Source organism: Gossypium hirsutum, chromosome D07 (genome assembly GCF_007990345.1).
Source record: "Gossypium hirsutum isolate 1008001.06 chromosome D07, Gossypium_hirsutum_v2.1, whole genome shotgun sequence".
Lineage (NCBI taxonomy): Eukaryota > Viridiplantae > Streptophyta > Magnoliopsida > Malvales > Malvaceae > Gossypium > Gossypium hirsutum.
Genome location: NC_053443.1, coordinates 53,856,102 through 53,866,522, shown reverse-complemented (window position 1 = coordinate 53,866,522; position 10,421 = coordinate 53,856,102). Strand labels below are relative to the sequence as shown.

The window sequence follows — 10,421 nt, the reverse complement described above, 5'->3', positions numbered from 1 at the left end:
ACCAAAAATTTTAAGTACCTAACTTGAAAAAGGGTAGAACTTCAAAGTTGTGGTAAAAAAAACCCTTTCCAACCCCTCTTAATTTAGATATTAAATAAATTGGTCCCTCTTAAAAAATTTAGAGCAATTTAACCATTGTCAATTTTAAAAACGAGCAACTAAGGAAAATTAATTATGGCATTAATGTCTTCCTTCAATTGTACATAATTTTGATTGATATAATAATAAAAAAAATTAGCCATTGATGTTTACATATTTTATCTATTTAATCTTAATTCTAAAAATTTTAACAAATTTAATCTCAACATTTATACAAATTTTACAGACTATCAATCCTAAATTTCACCAAGTCGTTGATAAAAAGATGGAAGTTCATGCATCATCAATAAATTGTTTGACTTGTTAGAAATTTATTTAAGAATTTTGATTTAGATCTAATTTGTTTTAGCTTTACAAATAGTTGACTAGCAACATTTAGACATGGAGATCACCAATCATGCTTGAAATGTGGCATGCAATTTCAACACATTTAATGCTTATTGTTTTCTTAATACCTTGCGTTGAATATATTGTTGATACAACATGCTTCCCATCTATTATGATTGTTCTTAGCTAATACATGAAGATTATTGCATTATATGAATTAGATAATTTCAATATAAAATATTGCAATTAAGCAAATGTCTAATATTTTTTAAAAATAAAAATAAAAAGTCAATCGAGTCTTAACTCGATTGACATGAATATTATTGTCAATGCAGAAAGTTGGACATTCGAATGTATTAAAGTACATTACCCTTCTATTTAATGAAATTGTTAGAAAAAAAAAGGAAAAGAGGAGTTATCCAAACTTTAAACTTAAAACTAAGTAATAATTGAAGATTAAATTAAGTCTTTAAACATATAATGTAATGTTGGCGGTGTTACGTTACAAGTGAAAAATATAATGTTAAAAGTTTTAGGATTTTGCTCAGTCTTTGAGGCTAAACTATGTAACATTTTGGATGGCATGTTTCTTCTAATTAGAAGAGGATTCAATAGAGTTATGATCCATACTAACCGCTTGGAGGTGGTTAAAGCTCTATAAGATAGTGTGCCGGTAAATTTAGGTATTATAGTGCTTAGGCAGGTTCAACGGATTTTGCGAACTGAAGGACAGTGTTTGGTTAGGTTTGTTCCTAGGGAAGATAACCAAGTCACTGATTGCTTGGCTAAATTGACTTTAGGTTAGAAGACAAATCCAAGGGTGTTTGATGACGTCCGTAATAAAGTCTTAGGAGCCCTACATCACGATAAAGGTAATGGTTCTTTTACTTCAATTAATTTGATGTAATTCATTGTTTTATCAGAAAAGAGTTTTAGGATTTCAATACATTTAAAAATCCATACCACATTCTTATTTGTTATTGTTAGAGTTGTGACCCTGATTCTTATTAAAATAAAATACAAGTGGCAATATAGGGGGATCCACGAGGGCGAAGGCCGGAGGCCCGAATAAAAGTTTACTTTCTTTGTTTTATATTAATTTGAATAAGGTGTTTCAACCTTACTGCATTATTTCTATTAGATATTAATTAGAATAAGGTTTTCTAAACCTATAAATACACGTCGTCTATACTCCTTGTAACCTTTCGAATTCGATTTAGTAAATTTTCTTCTCCTCTGCCCATTGTTTTTTCTAGAAAGAATTTCCACATAAAATCTATGTGTTCTATTTTTTCTTTCTTTTCTTTGCAATACATTACCATTATCGACATTCTATTTTTTCAATTATATTGAAGTTGTGCTTGAACATTTAATTGTTACATAAGCACACAAATTAGATTTAACAATAAAGAAAAGATTATGGAAGCAATTTATCTAACTAAATTTATTTATGGGTTAAATTAAGTTGTGTTGTGATTCGATTTGATATGATATGATTTGAAATTTCGAACATAATACTCATTTAACATTAATTTTTACAATATTTATATATTATAATTAAATTTTAAAAAATATTTTTTAATTAATAAATAATAATTAAGACTAGATTAAGGATGGGTTGGATGTGCAGTGGGTACGTTTAGCTTACTTTTTATTTTATACTATGGTATCTAATTTCACCGTTATTGTTGTTTTTATATTAACTGCAGATAAACACACTGCTCATCCAAACCCACCCAAAACCGAAAGAGCAAGAATTGAATATAAGATGCATTGTTGGTGGGGAATGAAGAAGAGAAACAAAAATGAACACATTGATCATCTACCTACATTGCAAAATATGTCATAATTTGTGGCAGTCTCGTCGGTGACAGCTTACACACACTATCATTTCCCCTATTTATTCTAACATTGATCCATTGAACACCCACGTGCTTTACCCCCCACTCCTTCATCTCTCTTGTTATAATTTATCGTTTTGGTTTCAGTATTTGTCCCGACGAGATGAGATCTACCCCTGATAATCCGTGAAGATCAACTGTTAACCACTCAATCAACCCTCCAAGTTCAACACTCAAACTACGAATCCAACGTGGCACCAATCTATTGGACCCATTATCTATGAAAAGCCCTTTTGGCTCTCTTTATATCTTCCTTCATTGGAGACCATTTTAGCACTAAACCAAAAATGAAAATGGGGTCTCTTTTTACTCCTCTGCTCCTTCCACTCTTTTGTCTTTGCCTTACTCTAATCTCACCCACACATTCCACTGATTGTTCATCGCTCAAACTCTCCGGTGGCAAAAAACAATACTCCAATTGCACCCACCTCCCCACCTTGAACGCAACCCTCCATTTCACCTACAATGCCACCAACTCTTCCCTTTCCATAGCCTTCTCAGCACCTCCGGCTAAAGCCGGCGGTTGGATTGCTTGGGCCGTCAACCCCACGGGGACAGGCATGGCAGGTTCACAAGCCCTCCTGGCTTTCAAAAACAATGGATCTATGGTTGTTAAAACCTACAACATAAGCTCCTACAGTTCCATTGTGGAAGGGAAGCTTTCTTTCGATGTTTGGGACTTGGAAGCCGAAGCCGGCAGCGATGGGAAGATGGTTTTATATGGTTCATTGAAAGTGGAGGAAAGTGCGGAGAAGTTGAACCAGGTGTGGCAAGTTGGGCCAGGGATCGCTGATGGTCACCCGATGAAGCATGAGTTTGATAAAGCCAATCTGGGTTCCGTGGGAGAGTTGCAGCTGGTGGAGAAACTCACTCCATCATCCCCTTCACCATCTCCACAGGTTGCTAATGCTAACTCGGGATATGGGTTGAGGGTTACCCAATTAAATGTAGGATTTTGGATCCTGGGTTTGATTTACTTCATAGTTTTCATGTGATTTTAAGCAGAGTACTAATAAAAAAAGGGGGGGGGCATAATGAATGATTTTAGCACGAAATATCAATTGCCTTTTTTTATCTTCCATTGTATGATGACATTTTTTCCCACTGTAATCATGTTTCTTGTCTTGATTGAAGTTAAAATAGGTTGCATATCATGAAATATTCATGAAAATATTTTCACCTTTATTATGTACGAAGCACTGGTACTGGTAGGTAGACCCTGAAATTAGCGTATTACATAATGAATTAATTGTCGTTTCCTTTTACTACTTCATAAATTTGAGGTTATTTTTGAAGAATATAATGTGATTTTTTTTTTCGTACAAATGGCCTTATTATATGAAATCTTACTACTAAAGTTAAAACTGTTAAGCCCAAGAACGCAAGCCCCACGTTCACTTTCCATTTACTACTTTACAATGAATAAGATTCGAGGTCAGAACAAAGAAAAGTTAATTTACATGGATGCTCTCATATCCAACTCATTCATCTTTTTAAATTTTCATATTCCTTTCTGGAAATAGTCATGGATATAAGAAACAATATGAACAATGGAATATAGTCTTACCCATACAACCTACTGAACTAATTCAAGTATGAACAAAACTAAAAATCCCAGCTTGACTACAAATTAACGTAAACATGTTGCTACATACACACCACAGACACTGGACGAACGGATTGTGGGGTTGTGGGGTTTGTGTGCCCCCAAACTAAGAATTTGTCTATCCAACAACAACAACAAACCAACAACGATTTTCAATGTTTAATTAAAATATTGGAGCAATACCTGAAGCATAACTCTTTGACTTTGAAAATCTTTAAAAAAGCATTAAATTTGGGGGGGGGATAACGCCATTAATGTTGCTTTTTCGGCTCTAAGTAGTCCCATGACTTAAGGGACTTGCTTTGGAATTAAGCACGGCGCTTGTGAACCAAATCCCATGTTTAACTCCACTTTTCATTATACTACTTTCTTTTTAGATTAAGTTACTAAATTACAGATTGAGTCTTAATTCGATTGTTAGCGGTGCAGGAGGATGTGAGTTTGAGTGTATTGAAACGCATTATCCTCCAATTTAAAAGTTAGGGAGGAGCTATGAGTAGTTTTAAATATTATATCTAAAAGAGACTTAAACATATATATACAAAAATCGAATACACTCATAATTAATTTATACAAAATGAGACTCAAACATCTTGTAATGCAATTTGTTTTAATAGAAAGAAGAAATTTATGGGTTTATGGATATTGTAGTTTTAGTTGTGATGTCTTTTCGTTTCTATACTTTGCTTGCTAGGGGTGTTAAGTTATGAAAAAAAAAAAGGGATATGCCTCGATATTCACAATAAATATATATAAATGAGATTTAATTGGAAATAAGTTGCTGAGATCCTTACCATATTCAATGGTACTTTTTCTAAGTGTTCATCACAAGGATTTTTTTAGTATTAGATTACTTCTTATAATCAAAGAAAGATCCGGCTAACTTTGAACAAAAAGAAAAAGAAAGAAAGAAAGGTTTTGCTAATCAATTTTTGATCCAGTTTTATCATTGAATATAATCATTATTTGGGGTATATCCAGTGTTAGAGGCTGAGTTTTTGGAGATTTTGGATAGTTTGGTTCTCTTACAAAAGTGGAGTTTTGATAGAGTATTGATCCAAATTGATAATTCAGAGGTGGTTAAAATCATTCAAGAAAGTCAGCTGGCAAGTGCAAATTCAATTTTGATAAGGAGGATTCTTCAACTGTTAAAGTTGGTTGGATATTGAAGAATAAGGCATGTTCCAAAGGAGGAGAATACAGTTGTGGATTCGTTAGCTAAAATGGAAGACATTTGGGTTTTTAGGAGGTTCCCGAGGAGCTCTCACATCTCTTGGAATTTGATATTGATAAGAATGCTTTTGATTTATATTAATTTGATGTAATCATTTGCTTATTTTATCAAAAAAAAATTATATTTACTTAAACCATTAAATTTTTCACTAAAATTGTTATCATTATGAAGGAAGATGTTAACAAAATACCCAAATACATTAGTTAAGATAGTATTTATTAAAAAAAGTAATTACAAAAATTTTTTTATTTGATAAAAGTAATATGTTAAATAGGAGGCTAAATTTTGTTATTAGTCTCTATATTTTGTTAAAGTTGTAGATTTAGTCCCTATCTTTAATCTAATCAATTTTATTTTATGTACTTTTTGAATTGGTCAATTTTAATTACTTTACTTTTAGATTTTTGAAATTCTAATCTTGGCACAGACATTAGTAGTTAAATCCATTTGATTATATTCAATTTTTAGTCCTATGCTATGCATACATTTGTAGATTTGGTCTATATTCTCCAATTGGATCATTCTAAATGCCCATACTTTCCAAATTTTGAAATTTCAAGTCTCAACGCAAATGATAGTCATTAACCTATTAACTGAATTTTTAGCAAGTAATACGTGAAAAATAACAAATTGACGAAACATTACACATATGATCATATGTTTGGGATATCATATTTTAAAAGTAACACAACTTAATAAATCATCCTTTAACACCACACCCTGTTATAAATATTAATTGACCAACTTTTTTAAAAAAAATATAGGGACTTGTAAATAGAATGAATTGAAAATAGTGGAGTTTGAGGTCTAAGTTCAGTGTACCTTTTTCTAGCAAGGCCACTAAAGTTTAAATTAATTCCATTTGCAAAACACATCTTCCTTATCTTAGTAATATATATATATATATATATTTAAGTTGAATGCAAGGGCAAGGTAAATCTAATGTGTCCACTTTTTGACTATTTACCTTCCAATTCCATTTATCTAAGAATATTTACTATTACTATCAGTAATTCCTTTTTTAAAATTAACATAAAATTCCTTAATCCTTGGGCTATTCAACAACTCTGGCTGCCGAGGCCGGTTCACTCACGGTAAATTTTTGTTTAATTACAGTCTTCATCCTCCACCTGATTTCACCTAATTAGATGACTCCTTGCTAAAACAAAAGAAATATGTCCTCCTTAGGTTAATTTTGTTTTGGGTTTAATTTGTACATATTGGGTAAGTGAAAACTAAGGCGTAAAACTAAAATATTTGTTTGTTTTTTTTTACTTACAATAATTCTCATATAATCGATGATTATAAGTATTTTTTTTGAACAATCTCATTTTAGGTTCTTATCATATCTTTTCTTTTTTTTTGACACAATACCTAAAACTAACCATAGCTCTTCTCCAACTCATAAATAGGAGGATAATGCACTTCAACTCACTCGAACTCACGTTTTCTTGCATTAGCAACAATGTCCATGCCATTACAAGTGAGATTATTTTATGGACCCTTCCAACCACATCATCTATAGTCCCTTTTCAATTATTTAATGATATTTTAACAATTTTTTCCATGTCATTAACACATAATTTTGGTAAATTTTTTACTCTGAACCCTAAGCCTCGAATCTTGACCCTTGAATCTTAAACCTTGAACTTGGGATTCGAGGTTTGGGGTTCGGGTTTGATGTTTAAGGTTTGAGGTTTGAGGTTTGAGGTTTGAGATCCAAGGTTCAGAGTTTGACATTCAAGGTTCAGAGTAGAAAAATACCAAAATTATATGTTAATGACATGGAAAAAATTGTTGAAATACCATTAAATAATTGGAGAGGGGTCATGGATGATATAGTGGGAAAGGTTCATAAAATAATTTCTCCACTACAAGTATTAAACTAAATAATTAATTTAATGACTAATTTAACTCTAACTAATTAGAATAATTTATTCTGAAAGAATACACACATTTATGTATAATGAAACTCAAACTTGAGATTTCAAAATTCTCGAGTACTCAATTTTGCTATTGAGCTGATTTTAGTTTGATTCTTTCCAAATACAACTCAAAAAGTTGAATTTTATATTATTTTTAACACTTGATTTGAATAAATTATAAACCTAATTGAACTCTTTTCCTTAAATTATTTTAATTTTTTTTAAATATGATATGTTTAATCAATATAAAAATAATGTAAAAAAAACATGATGGAATTAACAGATGCACTTGTTCAAAGTTTTTTTAATATTTAATAACTTTTGAAAAAAAAACATATGAAATATGATAAACACACATAAATTATTGTTAGGTTTATTATTTATTACAACTTCTTACTTCTTTGCTGGCAAAAAAAAAAACCTTTTGAAATTTTGAAAATTATTTTTCTCTCAATATTCATTAAAAAATTTTTATAGTGAATTAAGAGGAGGATGAAGCCTTAACAGTAACATGATTAACACGACTCGAACCCCTGCCATATCTAAGATGGTGAACACCCTAACTATCAGGCCAACACACGAGGTTCAACATTCATTAACATTATTCCTTTTTGTTCAACAACATTAAAAATGAAGTAATATAAATTATTTACTTCATTATCCTATTCCCTCTCCCTAATAATTTAAGTGAAACTCTTAAAGTTCAAAAAAAAACTTTAATAATAATTTATTAGTATAATTACAAGTACCTTAAAAAAATATAATTACAGGTAGAATAATAAATAATGTTGTAAACTAAAATCAAACCATTAAATTGGGTTACTCATCAATGGAGTCTCAATTTAGTTGTGTAATTACTAGAATTCCATTCCTTTTATAAAGCAACAAATTAGTGACGAAGCTGGGGGTTGGAACGGGTCTTGGCCTCTCTTAAAATAGAAAATTTCTTATTTAAGCCCCTTTATAGTTTATAAAATTTTAAATTAGTAATAGTAAAATTACACTTGATTATGTATGAATACTTAATTCTTGTTATTTAATATGAATCTTATTATTTAATTTCTGAATTACATGATAAATACTTGATTAAATACTTGATTCTTGTTCTCAATTATGTATGCTTATTTCATGTTTTAATATTTTCAGGATATTAATGCATGTTTAATGTGCTTATTTCAGTGGAGCAAAAGTCCCTATTTAAGAGTAGATCTAACATAATTGAGTGGAGTTGCATGCAATCCTAGAAATAGGACGACATAAATCTACCGAATTAGAGTCAAATCTAATAGGGGAATCCATAGATCGAATTAATGCGACAATAGGGGTTTTAATTAGAAAGAGATTTCAATTAATCAACCTAGAGTCAATTGTTTTTACTCTCGAAAGAGATATTAACATAACTTAATGATTTCTACGGATCAAGGCACAAGTGAATAAATCGTTTAATTCAAATTCAGAATAATAGGTGGAGTCTAGGTGGATCCTTTCCTGGGTATTGTCTATCTCATTGGTTTTATTCGATTATTTTCCTAATTCACTCTCTGTTGCGTTCTTAGTAATTAGTTTAGTTAATTTCAGATTAAAAACATTTTCATCAATTTGTCGGCTAAATAATAGAAAAATAGTAATTACTAGTACTTTTAGTCCTCATGGATACGATATTCCCTACTCACCATAGCTATACTATTGTTCGATAGGTGCGCTTGCCTTTGTCGTAATTATAGTTAGTTTAGCGACCATCAATGGTAATATACAATTTGAGGAAAAGAAAGAAACAATAAATATCCATTGTTGGCGGTGAAGAATAAACTTCATTAACATGATAAAAGTTTTAGCTCCAACAACGATAGAAGATTATAACACGTTGACAATCGATTTTTTCACAGCTTAAGCATGATATGTTTGGGGTGATTGCAAGCATCTATCACGCTAGGAGGGAACCAACCCCGAATGGTCCAAAATGGTGGACAAAATCAACAAAAGAACTGAGTATCAATCAAACCGGAGAGGAAAGCACTTGCAAAAGTAAGACTAAAAATCTATAAAAGACAAGACAAAAATTTCTAAAAGAAAAGACTTATGAAACAATGGAAAAACATAAAAAAAAAACATAAAACTTAAGACAAGACGAGTTTAAACTAACTTATGAAACCATTTATTATTTCAAAATACTCTTAAAATAAAAACAAATCTAGAAGCTAACGAAGAGCCATTTAAGTATCTACATTTAATTCACTTTCCAAAAGAAACTGCTTGAGGTCGATGGAGGTTCAATGATGACGAATATTGTCGTCTGTACATTACTACTTGCAAAAACAACAAATGTACCCATAAAACATACCAACAAATTAAAAAAGAGAAAATACACATGGATTGAATGAACAACAAAAAAATGAAAAAGAGGTTGGAGGGAGGGAGGTAATGGCAAATCTCGGACCAGCATCGCCACCTTTGTTGGGCAAAACAAGAGAGAAAAAGGAAACGGTTTTCAAGAAGGAAAAGAGAAATGTAATTGTATTATCATTTTTAATGACTTCTATCATTATGATTTTCAAAAAAAAAAAATGGCAAACTTTTTAGCAAGTCCCTATGGTTTATTGGTTTAACTTTTTCAATGTAGCCCACTCTACCATGTGACACTCTATTAGTGGGCCACATGGTAATTTGTGTAAAAAATTAACACGGTTAGATCAAAGTACCAAAGCTATAAACAGAAGAAAAATATAGGTATTGCATTGGACAAATTAAAAGTACAAATACCACATTGAAAATTTTAATAAAGTATAGGGGTAATTTCTGCCATTAACCCAATAGTTTATAAACAATAATAAAATTGATATAAAAATTAAATGTGACTTTAGTTAAAAGGAAAAAATATCAAAATTATACATGAAATTTGATTCAATATGTAATTTGATACATAAACTTTGATTGTGTTCAAATATAAACATGAAATATTCATTTTGATTCAATCATACACGGTTAAAAAAATTTATATCAGATAAAAATAATTATTTGTATATGCAGTATATAGAGAAATTAAACCAAAAATACAGATACCCTCAAAGTTACATTATTCTTTGTAAAAATGGTTTAAGACAGTAAAGTAGTTAATGTTCAGTTGAGGGTTGAGAGTGAAACAAACCCTAAAACAAGAGAGATAAGATCCGATAATCCACTAATCACCAAACTTATTCTTTTCATTAATTTCTGGTAAATTTCCTCTACTTTAGCGCGTGGTCTCCCTTAAAAAGAGGCAACACGTGTCAAATCATGATTAGTTAAGCCTTTATGGCTTCTATTTATTCCGCCAACTTTCAGCCCTCTCC

At 30.8% G+C, this 10,421-nt stretch overlaps 1 protein-coding gene across 1 annotated transcript; it reads left to right on the top strand.

Moving 5' to 3' along the window:
• The first annotated feature begins 2,620 nt into the window (after positions 1 to 2,620).
• LOC107956240 (auxin-induced in root cultures protein 12) lies at positions 2,621 to 3,322 on the top strand. Its single transcript, XM_016891959.1, has one exon. The coding sequence runs from the start codon at positions 2,621 to 2,623 to the stop codon at positions 3,320 to 3,322; it is 702 nt and encodes a 233-aa protein (XP_016747448.1).
• The last annotated feature ends 7,099 nt before the right edge of the window (positions 3,323 to 10,421 follow it).

Excerpts from the sequence above, each read along its gene's own strand:
- LOC107956240 (XM_016891959.1), top strand. The coding sequence starts at position 2,621 with ATGGGGTCTCTTTTTACTCCTCTGCTCCTTCCACTCTTTTGTCTTTGC.